General features: G+C 53.8%; 1 protein-coding gene across 1 annotated transcript; it reads right to left on the bottom strand.

Moving 5' to 3' along the window:
- IGFBP5 (insulin like growth factor binding protein 5) lies at positions 1-21,356 on the bottom strand. Its single transcript, XM_074594971.1, has 4 exons — positions 20,618-21,356; positions 1,645-1,871; positions 1,394-1,513; positions 1-1,016 (listed from the first exon to the last, which is right to left on the bottom strand). Exons 1-4 carry the CDS (start codon positions 20,946-20,948, stop codon positions 885-887), a joined length of 810 nt encoding a protein of 269 aa, XP_074451072.1. The 5' UTR covers positions 20,949-21,356; the 3' UTR covers positions 1-884.
- Positions 21,357-22,558: the final 1,202 nt, after the last annotated feature.

Below are 22,558 nucleotides of genomic sequence, written 5' to 3'. Positions count from 1 at the left end.
GGATGATTTCTTCTTGAAGTCCACGAATATTTTTAAGGGGTTATTCGTGCCGTTGCAAGGGCTGTGTTTCCCTCCCCGGCTCATCTCCAGACAGGAAACCAGCAGTCCCAACTCCTCCTCCTGACCTGTCGAAATCTGCCTGGATCCGGGGCGGTCGTTTGAGACTGAAGTCAAGTCAAGTCGACTCAAGTGAGTCCCAGCGTGCGGGCAGGAGACTCTGGAGGACCGCGGTGACGAGGGGGGAACGCTGATGGCTGCAAGGTTTTCTCTCGAGACCCTTTAGAAAATGACTGGCTAACCCAAAAAAAAAAAAAAAAAAAATTAACCCACCCGAAACCCGTACTGGAAAATCACCAACTCGGAGAGCTTCCTACATCGGGGCGGCCTCTGCTCACGGCAGGGGGGGCACGGGTGGCACTGGGGAGAGGTGCGGGATGGCAGAGCGGCCGCGGCTGGTTTGTCTCTGGCTCTGTCCTTTCCTTGCTGAGTCCTTGTTGTCAAGAGGCTGCTGTAGATTCCGAGTCCTCAGTTTCTTCAGGATTTGTTTTTCTCCTTTCTTTTCTTATTTCTTTTCTTTGCTTTGCTTTGCTTTGCTTTGCTTTTCGCTTTTCCTTTCTTTTCTCTCTTTTTGCTTTTCGCTTTTCCTTTCTTTTCTCTCTTTTTGCTTTTCCTTTCTTTACTTCTTTCTTTCCCTTTCTCTTTTTTCCCTTTTCCTTCTTTTCTCTTTTTTTTTTTTCCTTCCTTTCTCTTTTTTCTTTTCCTTTCTTTTTTTCTTCTTACATGAGATGAAAGGAATCGGAGTCCCGGGGCGCGGGGAGGTGCAGAGGGGAGGGTGGAAGGGAGCCTGGGTAGGTAGTGATGGGGTGGAGGGAGGGGATGCGACTTCACTCCACGTTGCTGCTGTCGAACGCGTGGCACTGCAGGTCTCCGCTCAGGTAGTCAGTCCCCGGCAGCTTCATGCCGTATTTGTCCACGCACCAACACAACCCACGCTTCCGGCCTCGGGAGGGCTTGCACTAGGGAGACACCCAAGGGCAAAGATCAGGAGGTGGCCACCAGCCGCTGTGCGCTTTGCCCCTTTCACCCCAGTGATGCAATCCCCTGGGTAGGACCTAGCTTCTGCTCTCTGCTTTCAGCACATCTCCATCCCCGCTGCTACCCCTGCCCGGGGCTCTCTGACTTTTCCTACTCCCACGCCACCTCCTTCAGGATGCTCTCCTCAGGTCAGATGGCACTCGGAGCCATCAGCAAGGCCACCCACTGCCAAACATGCCTGGAGATGCTCACAGCAACTTCCCCACCAGCCCAGCAGAGGAAAAACCTCCATCCTTTCCATCCAGGGCAGCAGACCTTCCCTGTGTGGGACACATCCCTCCCTGGGGCTCTTTCTTACCTGCTTCCTCTTGTAGAAGCCCTTCCGGTCACAGTTGGGCAGGTGGACAGCACGGGGGACCATCCGCTGGCTGCTCTTGAGCTCCTGCAGGGATGCCTCCATGTGCCTGCGGCAGGGGCCCTGGAAGTGGGGAAAAGATGGAGCGTGAAGAGGGGAGCACCACTCAGCAAATCTCCAGCTGCAAATGCCCCCAGGTCCCCTGTCCCCTCCCACCGGCACTTGCTCCCCAGAGTTGAGGCGAAGGCACCTACCAGCTCAAACTCTTGCCGGAGCTCAGGGATGACAACACGAGGGTGCGCCGTGTTCTCGGCCATGCCCACAAACTTGGCCAGGGTCAGCTTCTTCCGGCGGTCCTTCTTCAGGGCCTCAGCCTTCATGTCGGAGAGGCGCCCATGCTTGGGCCGGTAGGCCTTGGGTGGGTAGGTCTCCTCTGTCATCTCCGACGTGGTCGGCTCCTCATGCTCTCGGGACTCCCGTTCTGGAAGGGAAGCAGTACCAAGCCATCAGGTCTCCGTGAGCTGACTGGGGCTTGCTTTTGCATGGAGAACCTCTGGCCTGACCCCAGAGGACATCATCAGGCAGGATAGGAACAAATGACCAAAGAAAGCCCTTTCTCAGCTGCTGCCTACAGCCCTGTCTTTATCCCGCTGTGTGGTACTTGGCATGGCTTTTGTGCGACCCCCGAGCTCAGGACAGGAAGGTGTCTGAGGGCATGGAGAGTTGGGGGTCAGGATGGGCTCCTACATAAAAGGCTAACATCATTTGTGGTGTGTCAGTGGAGAAGGACTGGCGGGAGGGTCATCCCACACACAGAAAGAAGCAGTTGACACACAAAATGTGGCAGAGAAGGCCGTGTTTAACCATGGTGAGAGGATTAAGTGACAAATTCACACCCCGCCCTGCCTTACAGATGCAAAGCCAGGGATGCTTGAAGATGAGACAACTCCAAAGTCAAGATCAATCTCACAGCAAAGCCATCATGCAGCTGGGCAGACACTTGGGCAGCGATGCCGAAGACGTGGCTCACAAGTGCACGGATCTCAAGGGTCCTCAGCCTGCAGCCCCATGCTCACGGGACCGAACCAGCCCCCATCCGCTGGCACGCACTGAGCAGCTGGCAAAGCCCGGTGTAACGCTGCCGAGCGGTGCTGCCCGACCGCAGCTGCCACCGGTAGTACTGACAGCAAGGGAGGAGCACGTTAGGCTCTGCCCATGGCCGTCGGCTTCCTATAGACCCTCCAGATCGCCCCAGTGTGACCTGTGCCGGCAGGATGCAGTCAGGAGCGGTTATATATAGGAGCGAGCTGGTGACAGTCTAAACTTAGATGACTTGTGACATTTAGTACAGCCACCGGAGTGAAAAAGGGTTATTTCTGGATTAAATTTGAACAGAGTTTAAAGCTCTTGAGGCTCCCGGCCTCCCAGTCCCAGGTTCCTAGCAGCCCTGCGCTGATGCCAGGTTTGTGCTGGGGTCAGTGGTCAGGCACAGGGGGAACCCACCACGGTGGGAGGAAAAGTGTCACAGCGGCTGAAATCCCTCCCTGCACGGTGACTCCTGCGACCTTAATGCCAGTGAACCTGGCTCGTCCCCTCCTGCAACCCTACGGTGAAGGTAGCAGGGCACCAATTTTGCCCCTCCTTGCAACATCACTGCTGGGACAAAAGAAAAAGGCTCAGGAAGAAAATAAAAGTGGATAAACCTCCCTACAACAAGGCAAACAGGAGTTCTCTTGCAGACCAGCAGCTCCCTGGAGCTCAGATGCACCCCAGGGAGGAGGAGGATCTCTCTGCTCCATCAGGCTGCCCAGGGGTGCCCGGGGGACACCCGACAAGCAGGGACGGACGCACTGCTCAGCGGCAGATGGCAGCACCAGCCTGTCACACACACACCCAGCAGGGTGGCCTTGGAGGTGGCCAAGGGTACAGGCTGCTCACTGGACCCCCAAGCCTGCCATGGGGCTGCCAGTTTCCCCTCCCTCCTTCACAAGGCGGACCTGCCCTCTCCCAGCAAAACCGGAAAGTTTTCTACGGCCACTTACTTATTAAAGCAGCCCTTTTTTTTTCTATTACCACAAGAACAGAGCTGGGTGAGCATCCCAGACCCGGCACCATCCTAACTGCCCACAGCAACGTAATGACCCCATGCACCACCCCAGGACTCGCACGTATCCCCAGGGTGAGATCCTCTCGGCACTTTCCCCCCAGTGATGTTCTTATGCTTGTTTGGTTTTTTTCTTGTTGCAGGACTCAGAGGCCCCCACAGGTTGGGGCTCCTCTATTATAAAGGGATGATAGACAAGGGATAGGGAAGAAATTGATTAAATTGGGAAAGATCTTGTCCCCCAGGGAATGGCACTGTACAAGTGCAGTAGAAGAGCATCCTTTGCCACGAAGATGTTGTGGCAATCCGAGGTCTGAAAGGAGACCGGAGACATCCGCAGTGACTAAGCCCTTCCACAGCAATGAAACACGCTGTGATCTGTCCCAGGAATCCCCTCTGGTACTCACTGCCAGGGCCAGACATGGCAAAGCCAGGTCATCTCCCTGGGCTGCCCTACGGTAATTAAGGGGAGGGGGGAACTCACACCGGTGCAGGCAACCCTACAATAACGCAAGAGGGGCACAGCTCATTACCTCTGCAATAACAAACAAGAGGCACAGCTACCTGGGCAAACCTAAAACAACAAACAGACAGGACAAGGCAGTGAGGATTCAGGCAGAAGAACAGCACGGGGCGTCCAGTCCCCTGGACTGGTTGTGCAACGGGTGTTTGCAGCAGCTCAGCCTGCTCACATCGTCAGCAGCTTCAGCCTCTGCGAACACCTTGTTCCTCCGGTTCCTGCAAGCTGGCAGCGGGCTGGGAGCTGGGGACTAATGTGGAGCCCTTTCAGCAAGGGGAGGTGGGAGCCACGGGAGCTCAGTGCTCGGCAGAGGGAGCTGAGGGGTGGCGTGTGTGGAAAGCTGCCCAGCTCCCAGCTCAAGTCCAGCTCTTGCAGGGCCGAAAAAGCTCCTGGAACTGACTCCCTTCAACCTCCCTGGCACGTGGGGGTCCCTGCTCAAGTAGCGATATGACAAGGGATGGCCGTGGTGGGGCTCCTCCAACTGCCACTCAGCAGTGGTGTCCAGTGAGAACCCCATGCATGCCTTGGAGGGATTCCTTTCCTCCACCCTCTGGTGACTTTTAGCCTAATTTCCTCCAGCAACAAGGCTGAAGCAGTCCCTGCTCATGCACCTGACTAGCTGTTCCCTAATCCGATACTAACGAGCCAATTTTGACAAACTGAAGGGCAACGGTCTCTGACACACAAACTCCTGACAAGCTCCAGGCAGCTGGTGAGGGACCTTCCTGGTGCCAACGTGAGAGGGAAAGGCAAAGCCGGGGCAGGCAGCACCCATGTGCCCCCCCTCCTTCGCCTCCTGGCTGGCTCATCCACATCAACCTGCAGCCACCCGCTGCAGCTGGGACCAGACACCCACCTCAGCATCTCCAGAGCCCCCGCACCTGCCTGCTCATCCTCACCCACCAGCTGGTTCGTTAACCTCATCTGCCATCCTGGACTGGCTCGTGGCAGGCAGCATTGGCACCGCTGTGTGTCTGCTCTGGAGGAGACGCTGGCAGGAGCAACGCCCAATTTCCCCGAATGAGCCCTAATTGTGCCTGTCTGAGACTCAGGAAGGAGGCTGGAGTTCCTCCTCCCTCGCTGTCAGGATCTGGCCCGCTGCACAGCCCCTTCCCGCCTACTCTCATCCTCCTTGCCAACCCGGCGATTGGGTTTCAGGCAGGCGGCTGTTTGGAGAGGCAGAGGGTGCTGCATCTCCATATGTCAGCTCTGGGAGCAAGCCATAGGCAGGAACACCCTACTCACACTGTTCCCAGCCGGGGGACAGTGGGATGCAGGAGGTGGGTGGCTCTCACATCTCCATCACTTCTCCCCACTCCTCAGGAGGAGATGACCTCTCAGCAGAGGTCCCACGTGAATGACATGCAGGTGAATGACATTGCTGGTGAGCTGAGGATGCCTGGCTAGTCTGGAGGTGACACCTGGGCTGTAGCCATCTCAAGGGGATGTTGACCCTACAGCCAGGGCAGGAGACTGAACTCAACTCAGAGCCACCCCATGGCTCCGTGTCTTGTCCTGGTGCTGCAGTGCCCGTGGAGGACCCAGGGAAACAGCGGCAAGCATCTGAAGATGCTCCCGACACAGGTCAGGCCTGAAGAGCTGTGCTGTTGATGTCCTACGCGATGCAGGGTCCTATGAGCCCTGGGAGGCAGAAAATACCCATAGCAAAGCGTGGACCTCTGCCTTGGGGCTGAGGGCTTAGTGTCTTCTGGGAGAGGGAGCTCCATAGCAGGAGCCATTTCCAACCCTTTCACCCTGCCCCTACAAAAGGGACATGGAGTAGCAAAGTACCAGGCATGGTTTCCGGGAAGCTGCAAATTGCTCCTGTCCGTCTGCCTGCTGTCCTTGACAGACATCGCCCAGAGCAGCCCATGTACCTTCCTGCACCTGGGCCAAAACCCAGCCTGGGTGCTTCTGTGCTCCAGACGTTTTGGATGCGTGTGAGGTCCCCACAGGGTGGGGATGTGGGAACATCACCTCCCTGCCTGCTGACATGACAGAGAGGAGCAGGAAGCTTTTTCCAAATCACTAGGAGGCTTGAATTTTCCTAACACATTTTCATCAGTTTCTGGCAGGACAGTAGGAAAAGTATCTATTGACCGCTGCTAATGATCCGTGCTTGTACATCCACAGCCCACTGCTAGAGGACTTGCTGTCCTGTTCAAAATCCCCCAAAAAAGCCACATGCACCTAAGAAGAACAAGCACAACCATAGCACAACCTTGCTAAACAGCCCTCTTGATTATTATCATCATTATTATTATTTAAAGCATGAGCACAACATAATACACCACTTAAGCAGGAAAGTGTTGAAGAAAGACTTAAAGGGGATCTCAGTTAAACTTCTAGCATAGGAACGACAGCAAATGTCGCTGGTGGAGACCTTGAGAAGTTGCCCAGTTCTTCCTCTGCCCCAAGACTGGGCCATCTCTGTTCAGAGATGCTCAGTGCAAGATGGAAATTAAGGCTTACATCATCCAGGGCTGAAACATCGCTAGTTACGGAGCAGCAAGTGTCTCCCACTGAACAGCACAGGGCAACACTGCACAATGTCTCTGCTCTCACTGGAGGAGTATTTACCCCCAGGATGAAGTGCCACCTTCCAGTATACCCATGAAGGGAATATCCTCAGCTGCAGGACATCATGAGTGACCCCTCCACCCTGCTTTTCCAATGGGCTCCTTGTGATTTTGCGCCCTGGTGGCAGCTGTCTTTGGAAGACTCCAGTTTCTGCCCCATCGCTGCTTACAACATGGCATTTTCCAAACCTGGCTGCGTGATCTCTGACACCTTGGCTTTCTTTCTGAGGGGAGGGACAACATCTTGGGATAAGACACCTAGGCAGCTCATGCCGACAACAGAGAAGGGAAAAAATCATGGGAGAGGCTGGCCGAGTGAGGGAGGGATTTTTCTGCAGTTCCCATCGATCGCAACCCCGAAGCGCTAATCAGAGCCAGATCCAGACACTCCCTCCGAGCTTCACCCATAACAACAGCTCCCCAGCACAAACAGCTCCAGACTCCTATCTACGGCGGCTCCATTATCTGCCCAGCCCCACGCCAGCTTCTTACGCTTTCCTGACGGACTTTACACGCACACGCAGGCAGAGGCAATGATTGCTGAAATCGATGCTTGTCTTCTTCCCTGTACCTGCTGGTGGGACGGGATCCTCCCATTGCTCCTTCCTCTCCCATCCTTTATGCTACTGGTTCTTGCTGGGCAACACAAAGCAGCTTCCCTGGGCTCCTTGTGGCTGGGAGACGAGGAGCATCGGTGCTGTCCCTGAAACAGGGGCCCTATCAAACTGCACGTTAGAGATGTACCTATTTTTCTTCAGACTGGATCTTACACAGGAAGTCTGTGCCCAAGTCCCTGGCTGGTAAAAAAACCCATCGTGCATTGCCCCCAGCTGCCCCCCCAACTTGTCCCCACTCCAGAGGTGCCTGACCTACGCTGAAACCTCCTGGGATGGGCAGGCAAGTTCCACCCCAGCCTGGACTTCCACCTGTGACCATGACGGGAAAATCAAAATCCCCCCCTCCTGGTCAGTGCAAAGGGACAGCTGCTGTGCTTGCATCCCTGAAATGCAGGCAGGGAAGGGAAAATGCAGACAGGGAAGGGATGCAGAGCGAGGAGGGTCATCTCATCTCGCGCCCTTTGGCAGCTGGAGAGCACAACTGAGCAAAAGCATTCCTGAGCTCCCCGGAGGCCGCCGGCATCAGCCCAGACTGAAGGGAGCACTCACCGCCCTAACGAAGAACAGCCCGTTTATGTTCCTGTCGCAGGCACAACCCCCTCACAGCGTGGCGGTGAGCGACCCCCAGCCCCTCGTCACAGCCCCACAAGGGTGGGCAGCAGAGCCGGCTCAGGCGCGATGCCTGGGGCCGGGGTCACTGCTCCGGACCACCGCCCCGGTGAAGTCAGGCGGTGATCTCAGGCGGCCGCCCAGCCCGAGGCCGTCTGGCACCCACTGGAGGAGAAGCAGCCAGGGCCTGGGATGCAGGCTCGGGCCAGTCCCTCTGCTAGCCCAGGGCGTTGCCTGCCAGAGAGCCAGCTGCAATGTGCCTTGGACTTTCGACGAACTTTTGTGCTCTGGTGGGGACTCAACGGTGGGCCGGCGCGGCTGGTCTGGTGGGGACTGGCGAGGGAGCATGTTTGTGATGCTCGCAGGCGATGAGAGACTGGGAGGAGATACCAGCCACACACTGAGATGGACCGAAAAACAGCAGCCCTGCTTGGACTGCCACCCCACCTCCCTCGAGTCCCAGCAATGCACAACAGGCATTTACGACAGATCTGTGTCAAATAACGCACGTCTGCTCGCACAGAGGTGTTGGGGCTTTGCTGGATGGCTCAACTCCATGTCTAAGTCATTGCAGAGATGCTGCACCCTCCAAATTGTGACCAGACCCATCACTTGGCCTCGGTGCCGATTTTAGGGTGGAACGACATATCTCTAGAGGCTCCAGTCTCTCCTCCTGTGACTCCAATGGTCTCACTTAGGACTCCAAACGTCTGAAGTTAAGAAAGATAAAGCGCACTACCTCTTCAGGACTGGTCCCCTTGCAGCCTGTGGTGCAGCTGTCATGGGCGGCAGCACCAAACTCTTTTATAAGCATAGGAGCAGTAGTGAGAAAACCCAGATCCTATTTCCTTCACTGGGAATTAGGTATCTCAACAGCTGCCAAAGGCAGCAAATCCCTTTTGTGATTTTCAGAGTGTGGAAGGAAGTCTTTAGCAGCCAAAGCATCGTGGAGCGTCCACAAAAACACCCACTCTGCCCCACCATGCCCAGTCCCCTACCAAAGACATATGATCAGAGTCCAAATAGTCCACGGCCCAAAAGCCACACGAGGTTTTGGATGAGAGCTCTGGGGTATCCCAGTAGGTTAAATCCCTGTGACACCATGGTGAAAGTTGCTGGGATCTCACTCTCTTGTCCCACAGAGACACCTTTAAGGAGAAGGATATCGATCAGTGGGACCATGCTCAGAGAAGAGATAGAAAAGCAGACAGAGGGCTGGAAGAACTCAACCCTAGGTTAAGATTTATCTCCATTTTATTAAGCCAAGGCCCATTAGGATGCTTGGGAACAGCTCAGGAATACCTGAAGAGCCTTGGAGAGCGGGGATGGATGGCAGAGAGATGTGCTATACTGTGGCCTTTTTTTTTTTTTTAGTTATTGTTTGGGCTTTGCTGAACTAGCCTGGAAGACCAGCTCTTTCTCATGAGATTTTTGTCTCCTCAGCAGAAACCTGCGGATGCAGATTCTGCTGCATCAGCCAGGGCTCACCTGCAGAGCGTGAATATCAGGTGCTTGGGCTGCCCCCAGGTTCACATAGGATTCATGGGAAAGGGAGATCATCATCCTGATGACCTCGGTGTCCTCATACAGAGCTGGATGGGGGAGAAATGCAGCTCAGCGTGTGGGAAAGGAGCTCTCAAGGGAACCAGCTTGTGTTTTGGTCTGCTCTGGAAGCGCAGGGCCTATCTATAGGAACGGATCTCTGGGTCAGCACCACTTCTCTGCAGTGCCAGCAAGTGCCGCGGAGGTGGGAGAGGTACAGCTATGGGAACCTGAACCGTAAGGATGGATCGGTGTTGCTGCGTGCCAAATGATACTTTCCTGAGCTGCCCTTCCTTGCTGCAGCCACAAAATAAAACTCCCTGGGAGCAACTCTCTAGAGCAACGAAAAAAGCAGGTTTAGAGATGGGGAGCTCCATGATGGGAAGCTCCTTCCCTACACGTTGCTAGCTGTTAGTTCAGCAGGCTCCAAGCATCTGTGCTGTGCTGGAAGAGCCAAGCTTGGGCGTTAGCTGAGGGCTGGGCTGGTTCTGACCTGGGATGTACAAGCAAGGACTGGGGCTCACTGTTGTCTTTGACCTGTCTCTTTCTCTCCAGAGGGGTCCTGAATCTGGCTACAGTTAGTTCCCAACAGGGGCTTGGGAGCTAGCAATGGATATACAGGACACACCAAGTTCAGGTGAAGGTCTGGGCCTGTGGTGGACAGGCAGCGTGGCCAGAGACTCGAGGTTCTCAGCAACAAATATTTCGGTGCAAGAGGGAACTCAAAATGTCTAACCAGTAAAAATGTTGGGAAACTTTCCAGAGTTTCTCCCTCCGGTAAGATGATGAACAAACTTCCATCCATTACAATTAAATGATGCCGACGCGCGCCATCTTGCAAAATTGCAGGCACGCTGTTTCTAGATAGCTGCTTGTATCAGCCTGACATTTCCTGAACAAAGTTATCTTCCAGGGAACTGAACTGGCAAGTGGAGGGGAAGGAAGTATTTCAGGATTAGATTTACATCAAGAAGCTCCTGTTGCTGATGCACTGATGATAGGAAGATAAAACATATTTCCTTCACATCATCTGGAGACTACAGATGTTCCCCATTCCATATGCTGAAACTGCAGAAGAAGCTGTGAGCTGAACTGAAGAATGACCCAGAGAAATCTAAATAAATCATCTTTCAATATCATAGTGACCAAGACATATTTTTCCTTCCTGGAAAGGATGAAATCATTCAGTCTTTCTTAGTCTTGCATCTTTTCCAACAAAGCCACCCTAGCAGCAGATTCCATTGGTTGTAATAAAGGCGGCAAAAAGCTCACCAGGCTGCCAAGGAGCCAAGAGCAGAAAAGAGCAAAGAAGGGAAGAAAACTGCATGACAGTCTCTGCCTAACTGTCAGGAAAGGTGAGGAAAATCTAAAGTAGCTCCTGACAAGCACCATTTAATTGTTTACCAGCACTTTCTCCGTGGGGTTTATCTGTGGCAAAAAGACAGGAAAACCCTTCCTAGAAAACAAACACATTTTCAGGTCTTCTGAATGAAAACAAAAGGGTGCGACCTGCTCATCTGACCACTAGGTGGGAAAGGATCACCTGAAAGAAATCTCACCATGTATTTAGGAATGAAGGAGGTATGTTAGGTTGGAAGAGAAGCCTAATAGCATCCATCAACTATCATTATTGTATGAGAAAGAAGGGGACACAGGAGGACTTTTTGGATGAAGGTAGCTCAACAGCAGTGGTGGAGCAAACGTCACTAGGGAGGAAGAGTAGGTAGCTTTGCCCCCTTGACTATGTGGGGCCTGTCTCCAAAACTCAGCTGAATGCAGGTGTCAATATACACAAGATATTAAGAAACCTGGACTTGAAATCAGGATGCTGATACTATTTTGATCACTGACACCCAAACGTGACAAACCATAGAGCCAGGTGCTAAGGCAGCCTTAGAAAGAGAACCATAATCAGGAAGAGCGTTGCTGGCGGCCATCAAAAGCTGGGATATCACTGTGAATATTGTCTCATTTTACACTGAGAATGATGTGCAATTAAGAGGAAACCTCTATATTAAAGAAGATGATCCCAAGAAGAGGATGTCCTACCAGAAATGTAGCCACTACCGTTTATGCTAAGCTCTCTGGCCTGCTTATGGATGAAGGTGGCTTTTGCCTTTTAGTCAGGGTTTCAAATCTGATTTAGTTTGACACCAAGCACAAGCTTTTAACAACTGGCCTATGGGAACTGAATCTGGTAGAGGCTGCTCCCACTGCAGGCTGGTGGTCTCCATCACAAGATCCATCCTCACTTATGTTATTGAAGGTCTCTGTCACCCTCAACAGCAGCCAGGAACTGGAAGAGCCAAGAAAGCCAAATCCTTTGCCCACCCCAGAGAAAGGCGAAGGCACATCAGGTGGAGTCTGGAGATGCAGACGGATGTGTCAGGTGCTGGATGAGAACTGGTCCAACACCACAAGTATTTCAGGCGTGCAGCTGTGATTGCAACCTCCAGTCTTGCCTGGATTAATTTCTAGGCCTTCAGTCTGACTTCCACAGCTCTGCCTCAAACCAGATGGAGAAGATCTGTGAGATCATCCATTGCTCATCTCTGTGTCAGCACCGGATGACACATTGTCACATGTACCGTCCGACCTGACTTTTATGAGCTCCAAGTGATGAAATTTGCACCTCTGCCCTCAGGACTTACTTCTGTTTTCTTAATGGCTCCTTCCCTCACAAAGCCTTCGCCTGGAGTAGGCCTGGCCATTACTTAATCTCTCAGTCCACCTAAGTAGTACCACAAAAAAAGTACCAGAAGTTTGATGTTCACACTCTGATGATATCGATAAGCAGAAAGCTTGCCCAAGCTTGATCCTAACGGATGACTCTTGCTTCTCCTAGCCATTTTCCTCCCTACACTGTATTCCCATTGCATACACTAACCAAATCCCTTTGGACCAATGTGATGCAAAGATACTTTGCGGCGTTAAAAAAATATCACAGGTCCCTTGATGGAGCCAAGGGTGCAGACGTCCATTTTGGGGTCTGAAACTCCAAGAAAGACAACTGATCACCCTTTGCCACAGGTCTGGAGCCTGTCTGGAATGACAAAATCCCTGTTGCATTTCATTGTTTATCCTGCAACCTCAAGCCACCTCTGCTATTACAAAACCAAACAACTGAACACTGAACTGGTTATGAAATGATGCGGTAAATGTCACCCACTTCTGCTATTTCTTCAGGAAAGCAGAAGTCACAAGTGACTGTATGTCACCTTGTGTTTAGACATTATTAAGATGTATTAAGACATACATGTGGCTGTGGCAGCACCATAATTCACTGATGGACATGTATAAGACATGCAGTCCCTCCCTAATAAAACTTTTCTTTTTCAGCATCTCCTTTAAATTAAAAAGTGAAAGCCAGGTTCCATAGTTGTTCATTGGCTTATTTAATTACCAGATTTTCATAATTTGTCCAACACATAACATCTGATTTCTTAAGCATGAATAATAAATGGCTCTGTTGATTTAATTGTCTGCAGAGGATGAATCCCATCTGAATTTGGAAAAAGAAAATATTTCTACTGGTTTTCTACAAAAAGAATTATGACTATTGGCCAGCTTTGCCCTCCACGTTACCTTTAAGATACATTCCCTCTCTTGTTTAGCTAGGGGATCATTTCCTTAAGTATCTGTCAGGATTACCTTCTTGCCCTTAAATAGCAACCAGACCAGTTATCTCCATCAACATAACAATTATCTCCATCAATGAGCCAGCTGTGTCCATCCAACAAGCAAACAAACCAAACTGCAATAACAGCCCTCAAGGCAGGCAGCTGCTAAGAGCTTTCCAGTCCTACTGAAGCCAACAGCGTCTTCAGCTTTGGCCTCACACTCCTTCCAGGATGGATGTCGTGGCTCCCACGAAGGGGATTAAGTGCCTGAAAGCCTGTGAAGCTCTGGGCCTAGCAAAGAGGTGCTCAGCATCTTGCAGGATCAAGCCCTGCCAAGCTAATAGGGAACCGTGTGCCAGTTTGCTGTGGCGGGTATTGACACCCCCTTTCCACATTCTGTGTGAAAGAGGTGGTACCAAAAGGGTGGAAGCACAAGGAAAAATTATGGGAATATCAGAGGGGTCTGGAGAATGAGGGCAATAGTGAGAGCAAGGCTTTATGCAAACATGCATAAGAAATGCCCACTGACTCCACAGTCATAAATTGAAGATGCCTCCTCAAGGTTTAGTCTGTTGTCCAGAGTCTCTCTGCAGCCAAGGAGGCTTGGACTTTCCCGCAGGTATAGCCTAAGGCAAGTGTAGTCTCCCAGCCAGAAGCTGACGGTTAAAAGACATGGACTGATGGGAGTTAGCACATTTGTCCTGGAAACATCATAAACAGACAGGAGATCCACCAAAACATGCTGAGAAATGGCTTCCTTGAGAGCAAATTTGCCCACATGAAACAACCAACAGTCCCAAATTTCTGCAAACCCATTACGTTGGCTTCCGATGGGATTGACTGCAAGCCGTGGATTGACATAAACACTAAGGGGGTCTGTGACCCACGGGCAACCCTGGACATCGACCCGGGGAGACCCAGCATGGGGGCTTTCACTAAATGTGCCTGGGGGGTCCAGGTCTTAGAGGATCGCAGCACGTGGGCCAGCGTTCCCTCTCTTCCTCGCCAGCAGAGCCTCCTCATGCTTTTGGCCACACCTGTCCTGAGGATAAGCAGATAATACCTGTCTTTTTACCTGCAAAAATATCTCATTACAAATGACTAGGAGGTTACTATGCTGTCTGACAGTGAGTTCACCCAGGCCAAACTCTTTGGATCATCCTTGACCTCTGCATGCACCATGTCTTCAGGTCCTGCGGCCTTCTCCTCCTCAACGCTGGAGGTTGTTTCTCCTGCCCTCAGCTTGCCACATTTCAGCAAATTTGCCATCTTTTCCCTATTCGGTTCTTCTTTCACGCTCTCCCGAAGGCCGGTTGTTGCTGCCTGAGCAAAGAGAAGTTTGCGGGGTCCCGGCGCACCCATCTCCTCTACTGATGACACCAGGCACCACTGCCCCCGAACACGTGTCCTCCAGCCCTGCCATGCAGCAGGAGGACCAGCTGCCCTCTGCAAGCCACAACCTACCCGCACCTTCATTGGGATATCTCTCGGGGTTTTTTAACTAACGTAGACTTCATCCATCCAGAAAATACAACCCTCCTCCAAACACGGCGGGAGAGTTCGGATCCACACAGCTGGCTGGGAGGAATATCTTGCCTCTGTCTCCTTCCTTGCCTCCCCTTGTTTGATATGCTCACCTGCTGCACCTCATTTCTCAGCCCTCAGTGGGAGGATAGAGTGAGCCGGTCTGTACGCCAATATCTGATCTTGACGGCAAAATACCGATGTGCCAGTCATTAGCAGCTAAGAGAGGTTTGTGTGTGCTGCCTGGAAACCGTTCTGCCCCCGGAGACAAAAATGCTCCGTGTGTGTGTTTGCACACATTAAATGTTTGTGCAGGCGTGCGTGGGCATGCGAACACGTGTATCTTCCTTGGGCATATTAATCCTGCTGCTCTGCAGCCCACATCGAGGGGCAGGTGTGCTCCAGCCAAATTCTGCTTTTATGTCCCACCTTGAATTTGCACTACTAAGTGCTTGGTAAAAAAACCAGGCAGGATCTGCTGCGCCACGGGCCCTTTTATCTCCCCTGTGACTTAGCACAGGTGAAACGAGCTGCAACTGTTCTTAGTGGCTTGCCCCGCTGAGCAGGGGAGGACAAGGCCCGGAGGGGCTGAAGTTCCTGCCCCCCTTCCCAGGCTGCTCCCAGGCTTTCCAGTTTGGGTGAAGAGTGCTGGGAACCACCAGCGCGACCACAGCTCCTGCAGCTGCTCCTACATCTGCGACGCCTTTCGATCCAGCCCGGGTAAAACTTCCAGCGGACGTTAGGAGGAAGCAGAGCACTGCGCTCCGTGCGAGGCAGTGCCCGCTCACTGCTGCTTCTCCTCTCCTTCTTCCCCGGCTGCCCTGACCCACGTATGCCAAACTACGCGACCAAAAGAAACCAGGGGCCGTCCCGAGGCTGGCACAAAACGTACCCGACCTCTCCTACCCCTCTCTTCCGAGCCTGACGGGACACCTCACCCCGCAGTCATGCAGACGCTTCCAGTCGCACATGGCTGTGCTCACGCCACCGACGTGCCAAAGCCGCGACGGTCATCTGGGCACAGGATGCCGGTGCTTAAATATCGAGAGGAGGAGGCACGCAGCCTTCCTCCAGCATCCCTCAGGTTTGCAGAGGGTCCCGTTTTAAGGCCAGCCCCTGTTCTCCGCTGCGGCGGTGCGGGCTCTGGAGGGGCTCCCTCCGTCCACCTGGAGCGGGTCCAGTGCTGTGCCGGGGCTGGGGACCAGCTCTATCACTCATGCACGCACACACGCACGCATGCACAGAGCCACGTCTTTTCTCTGGTGAACTCTGCTGGCACCCGGCAGGAATTTCATTTGGATCAACTACTTAATATTCTCCCTCCTGCCTTAGAAACCAGGCTGCCGAAAAATCTTTCCAGCCAAGGCCCCTCCTTTCCTGTTTGAACCACCCCATCCCTCCCTCCCCCGTACTCACACACAGCAGAATCCCGGCTCTCTTGCTGGCACCTGATGGATTTCACCCGCTTTTTTTTTTTTTTTTTTAATATATTGTTATTGTTGTTGAAACTTCAGATCAAAAGAAAAATGGAGATTTTCCTGTTTCGGATCCGAGGCTTTGCAGGCCTGTTGCTACTAGCTTTCCCCTTGACAACTCCGGAGCTGCTTGGCACAAAGGACCTGCTGCTCGCTCGCACCAGCCGGGTCCCTCCCGGAGCCACACGTGTTTGCCAGCCAGCATGTCCCAAGCTCCCACAATCCCTGCCCTAACCCTCATCCTCGCCCTGGACCTGGGCATGGCGCCGCCCACCTTCCCCATCGCTCGCCCCTGAAGCCCCGCATCCCTGAACCGGGAGCAGAAGAGCGCGGGAAGGAGAAATGGAGGGGAGGGTGGGGGGATGGAGTATGCTGGGGAGGGATAAAGGACTGCACCAAACAAGAGCCGCAGGAAACTTGGGCTCGGCAGCACTCCTCCTCCGCCTGCTTCCAGCTGACGCAGCAAAGACGATTTTCTTAGGGCTAATTCTGCAGCTCCCCCCTTTCCCCTCCTGGTTATCGTTGGCTCACGGTTTCGTGAGGAAACTTGCCAAGTCTTGCTCGCTTTCTAGAAAGACAGCAGGAATGAGAGAGGTGAAGGAAATATCCAACAACCTTTGTTTTTCCACAAGCCTTTTTAGGGCAGCAGGCTCCAATCTGTGCCCTCCGCTCCCCGGCGCTCGGCCTGACCTTGCTGGCTCAGCAGGAGGAAGTCTGGCGGGAGCACGGGGGAGAAAAAAGGAAAGACGTGGTGCATTTCAAAGGAAAGCTAACCGAAACAGAGAAAACCCAGAATTCTGCAGCCGGTGCCATAAATGAAGTTCATTCATGGTTTTTTTACCAGGAACAGTCAATTACAGCCACGATGTTTGGCTTTTGGTAAAGGACTGCGTCTGGCTGTTGTGCCAGGAAGGACTGCAGGGACCGTCCCCTCAGTACCTACACATCCATCTACTTAAAACGAGCCTTACCAAAGACCTTTAATTCCACACTTGCCTTCCTTTCCGACCTCTCGGCAAACCAGAAGCACATTCCACCCACTAGCTCTAGCGTTTCTCGGTACCGCTATGCCCAGCTTACAGATGGGGAAACTGAGGCACGGTACCCGGGAGCATCCTATCCCCAGGGGAGACAGCTGGTCTAGAGGAGAGCCAAGCCTGGCCTCCCAGCCTTGGGCTCTTGGAATACGGCTTGCTGCGTCTCCACCTCGGCTATAAGGAGGAAAGCATCTGCGATTTTCAACTCAGCCAGCGCAAGAGCAGAAATAGATAGAAATGCAGTTTGATCTAGTCCTCGCCGCTGTCACATAGTTTATTTTGCAGAGTGCTGATTCTTTCTCAGCGGTTCGCAGCTCAGGGCCAATTTTGGTCATTGATAGATGGGAGGGCCAGGCCAGCTTCCCCAGCGCACGGTCCCTGCACTGCTGGCCAAACTGGCAGAGGCCAGCAAGTTCAAGTCAAACTTCATTTCTTTCCTTGCCCCGTTGCTTAGGAACACGCCTATGAAAATATACTTTGTTCTCACACGCTACCAGTCGAATGCCAAGAGAGTTTTTTTTCCCCTCTCCCGTCCTCAGGAATTCCTGATTTATTTTTTATTTCTTTTTTGCAATCGCGCAAATCTCAAGAGGAGCCTGCCGGTCTCCTGTGCCTTCCTGCAGCAGCCTTTCCAACACAGGCTCATCTCCTGGCTGCGAACAAAACCCGCCGAAAAGGGTCCCCTGCGGCACCTGGGGAGTCCAAACTGGAAGTGCAGGTGGTGCCGGGGGTGGTGGTTTTGCAACCAACCTGCAACCTCTTTCCTATCCCTCTCCTTGTTCATCCAATGGGTGCTCCCCATCCTAAGGAAAACCAAAAAGCAGCGATATGATGAGGGGACCGGCCAAAGTTTTCGTGCAAAGCACCTGCCAAAGGACCAGTTTCCTCAGAAAGAGCGAGGCAGGTGGAACGAACGGAGTTTCACGCTGGGAGCCAAGCGCTGAAGCTTTTTTTTGGGTGTCTTTGGGTGTCATGAGGCACCCTCGGCCCCACTCCCCCAGTGGCCGCTGCCTTTCAGCTGCGGAGCTTTGCCTTCCCCACCACACCGCCTGCCCCCAGCCGGGCACACACACACGCACAGAGTAAATAAACACTGGGAATGACGCGCTCCGGGATACTTCACATAGCTCTGCTGCCGGCGGGTTATTGCCCAGCTTCCTGGGCTTCACGGCAGGAACGCGGCTCCTGGCTTCACCCTCCGCTCCCTGCGCGGGTCCCCTCCAAGCCCTGGCCCCCTCCAGCTCCCCTTCACAAAACCATGCTCAGCTTTGCTGTTTCTGCGCCAATTTTAGGGGAGTTTGGTCATTTGTTGTCATTTGGGGGCGAGGGGGGCAGTTATACACACGGAATTTGGTTTTGCTCTGAAGGATGGAGCAAGCACTGCCTGCAAGCAGCAAAGGGGAAAAATAATAAAAGCATCAAGATTTATTAGGTGCTAGAAAGGAGAAACGGATTCCCGTTGCGCGGGTATAAGCAGCAGCTTGCTAACAAGCAAAATGACTTTTTCATGGACCAAAAAAAAAAAAGTAGGGGGGCTTGTTTCTGGGGGTTTTTTTGCCAAGTGGTTCCCTGGTCCCCTGGACATGCCGACATCCTCCCTGCCTCCCCTTCACGCCGTGGCAGAAACACAGATGTATTTGGATGAAAACAGGGCAAGTCTCCTTGCACAAGCTACGGGATCCAGAAATGGGAGCTTTAACGCGTGCCAAAGTGAAGGAGTGCTTGCTTTCGTGCTTTTGTCACGTGCAAGGTGCAAACATTTCAGAAGCTTGGCTACCACACCAGCCTTCGTGCTTGCTTTTAACCTATTCTTTCTGGTTATTAGCAACACCATCATTATTTATATTGGGTTTTTTTTTTTTTTTTTTGCTTTCACAGATTCCCTGTCCCTAATGCACCTGCACCTGCCTGGGCTAAAACCCGTTGCCCAACAAAGGTGTCCAGCAGCGGGCAGCCAGGAAGAGCAGGCTGCAATCATCGCAAGGAGAAAGCCGGAGGCTGAGCAACAAATCTGGGGGGGGGCAGGGGGGCTTTGGGGATGGGGCAGATGGTTACGAGGAGGTGCCCTGCCCTCCCCTGTATCTCAAGCTGCAGAAGCCAGCTCGGGCCCCACAGGAAAGTTGAGGATATGGCGAGAGAAAGGGGTCAGGGAGAGGGTGAAGACAGGGATGCAGGAAAGATGTAAAGGATGCAACTGGGGAAGGACTGGGATGCAGCTGTGACTAAGTGGGTGCATCTGGGAGGTGGGGGAAGAAAAGTTTTCCATCGGGGATGGGACAACCCAAAGGTGATGATGGAAGGCGGGGGGTGAGGGAGGCTGTGAGATGATGCAACAGGAGGTTCAACCAGGACATGGATGGAAAGGAGGATGGGAAAAGTGGCAGGGGGCATGGAAGAGCAGCTAGGGGGATGGAAGAGTACCTGCAAAGATGGAAACGCAGCCGGGGGGGATGGAAGAGCATCCAGAAAGAGAGAAAAGCAACTGGGGCTCGGGGGGTGGAAGAGCAGCTGGAAAGATGGAAAAATAGCTGGAAAGGTGGAAAGGCAATAGGGGGCTGGCGGAGCAGACAGGGTGGTGGTGGTGGTGGAGAAGTGGTGGTGGTGGAGAAGCAGTGGGAAAGCAACCAGGGGCTTGGAAAAGGTGCCGGTGGAGGGGAAAGGAATGGGGAAATAGCTGGCAAGATGGAAAAGCAGCCACAGTGTGTGTATGTGCGTGTGTGTGAGAAAAATCAGGCAGAAAGATGGAAAAGTAGCCAGAAAGATGGAAAAGCAGCTGCCGGTGGTGGAGGGGAATGGAAGAGCAGCCGGAAAGGCAGAAAAGCACACAACGGGGGAGGGGGGACGGAAGAGCAGCTGGGGAGGGCGGGGGGGGGGGTGGGTATGGAAAAGCAGGCGGAAAGATGGAAAAGTAGCCGGGAAGGCGGAAAAGCAAGCGGGGGCATGGAAGAGCACCTGGGAAGATGGAAAAGCAGCCGGGGAGGAGGGGGGGCAGGGAAGAGCAGCCAGTGGGAGGGAGTAGAAAAGCAAGCGGCAAGATGGAAAGGGAGCCGGAAAGGCGGAAAAGCAAGCGGGGGGGGTGTGGTGGAAGAGCACCCGGAAAGAGGGGGAAATGCAGCCGGGAGATGGTGGTGGGGTAGAAAAAAAGCAGGCGGAAAAATGGAAGTGGAGCCGGCAAGGCGGAAAAGATGAGGATGGGGGAAGCCGGAGGGGGTCACCCCGAGGGGGGAAAGATGAGGATGGGGGAAGCGGGGGGGTGGTCATTCAGCGGGAAAGATGAGGATGGGGGAAATACAGGGGGTCACTCCGCGGGAAAGATGAGGAATAGGGAAGCGGCGGGGGGGGGGATGTGCGTGTGTGTGTCATTCAGCGGGAAAGATGAGGATGGGGGAAGTGCAGGGGGTCACTCCGCGGGAAAGATGAGGAATAGGGCAGCGTGGGGGGGTGGGGGTGTCAGCGCGAAAGATGAGGATGGGGGAAGTGCAGGGGGTCACTCCGCGGGAATGACGAGGATGGGGGAAGCGTGTGTGTGCGTGTGGGGGGGGGGTGTCAGCGGGAATGATGAGGATGGGGGAAGCGGAGGGGGGTGCGGGTGTCACTCACCGGCCTTGGCTTGCTCGCGGTAGCTCTTCTCGCTGAGGCAGACGGCCGTGCCGTGGAGCAGGGCGTGCAGCGGCTTCTCCTCGCCCTGCCGGGGCAGGCAGCGCAGCCCGCGGGCGCAGCGCTCGGTGTAGACGCCGCAGGGCTGGCCGGCGGGCAGGGCGCAGGTGAGGCAGCAGCCGCAGCCGGGCTCCTTCACCAGCTCGCAGCCCAGCGGCGGCGGCGGGCAGAGCGACAGGGCTTTGCCGTCGCAGGGCTCGCACTGCACGAAGGAGCCCAGGCAGCGCGACAGCCCCGGGCAGGCGCCCAGCAGCACCAGGAGCCGCAGCAGCATCGCGGCGGGGATGCTGCGGGACGGGGGTGGGGGTGGAAGGGGGAAGCGGGGGGGGGGGGGGGCGGCGGGCGGTGCTTGCTTTCCGCTTGCCCCTTCGGGGGCAAAAAAAAAAAAAAAAAAAAAATTATAAAAAAAATTTAAAAATTAAAAAAATTTCAAAAAGGGTCGGAAAGCGCAGCCCCTCTTGCAGGCGCCCCACGCTGGGGTTTATTCTCGGGGTGCGAGACCCTCCTGCTTTGCTTTTGGCGTTGGGTTGGGGGGGGCGTCAAGGTTTGCTTTTTGTCTTTTTTTTTCTTTCTTCCCCCCCTCCTCCTTCGTTCAGCTTTTTCTCGCGTCGAAAAGGGGAATTGCGATCCGCGGGCGCGCAAAAAGAGAGGGGAAGGGAAGGAGGGGGAGAAGGGAGAAAAGCCTGCAGGGGTTGCACAGCCTACAGGTTGCAGGGGGAGGCGTGGGGGAGCAGGGGGGTTTGGGGAGGTGGGACGGCGATTTCACACACACACGCACACACAGACACACTCTGGGAGGAGGCAGGTTGGGAAGGGAGCAAAGTTCCTTGAAAACCAGTGTCCTGCTATTAATGCATCAAAGCAGTCGGGGGCGGGGGGGAAGACCGCAGGAGAAGGAAGAAGGGATGCAAAGCTCCCCTTCCCTCTCTCTTCTTCTGCAGGAGGAGAAAAAGTCTCTCCCGACGCAGCGAGCTGCTTGGTATGAAGCAAAGTTGTGTTTCGATCGGCTCTGTTCAACCCTCCCGCTTTCCTCTTCCAAGATTTGCAAAGGCAAAAAAAAGCGGAAAAAAAAAAGCCAAAAAAAAGGCAAAAATTAAAAAGAAAAGTTTTCTGCAAAGTTGGAGTGTTTTGTTGCAAAGTCTGCAGAGGAGCAGTAAAAAACAGGGGGAAGGGGGGAAAAAAAAAGAAAAGAGAGGAAAAAAAATCCACTTTGTAGATCTCCCAACACTTTTCCCCTGGAGAAGTTTCTAAAGAGACTGAATACTGCAGAACAGGCTGTCTTTTAAATAGACTGCCCCTGGCTGCCTGCCAGCCCCTAGCTGCAATTTGAGATCCCAATGACACCTCAGCTTGACTAGGTGCCAGCAGCGAGGGCCCTATCAGTGCACGCTGGAGCTGGTGGGGGTGGGGATGCACAGCTTCTGACTTCTGGGCTTCAAACCCCGGGCAGTGATCAAGGATAATATTATGAGGAGAGACAGGGGGAGGAGGAGGAGGAGGGGGACGGGGAAGCCGAGGATGGGGAGGGGAAAGGGGAAAGAAGGTGGTGGTGGTGGTGAAGTTCAGATCTTCAAGGTTTAAGAAAAAAAAAAAAAAAGGAGAGAAGTGACTGCAATTGGGTTGCACGGGGCAGCCTGGGCTGCAGGGAGTCCTGGGAGGAAGAGGTCAGGGCTCTGAGTTTGGGGAGGAAGGGGGGAAAGGTTGAGTGAGCAGGGTCTGATCCTGCACGCTGTACCCCTGTGCTGGTGGGGCAGGGACCCCCATCGACTGTCTGGTTAGCTGGAGGGGGGGGGGAGGGGGAGATGGGGACCCACAGGGAGAGGGGAGCCGGTGCACACACCTTCCCATCAGCTCCAAAGGTGAGTGCAGGGGGGGGATGGCTGG

This window comes from Larus michahellis, chromosome 7 (assembly GCF_964199755.1).
Source record: "Larus michahellis chromosome 7, bLarMic1.1, whole genome shotgun sequence".
Classification (NCBI taxonomy): Eukaryota; Metazoa; Chordata; class Aves; order Charadriiformes; family Laridae; genus Larus; species Larus michahellis.
Note: the sequence above shows the minus strand (reverse complement) of the source record. Positions and strands in the feature narration are given on the sequence as shown.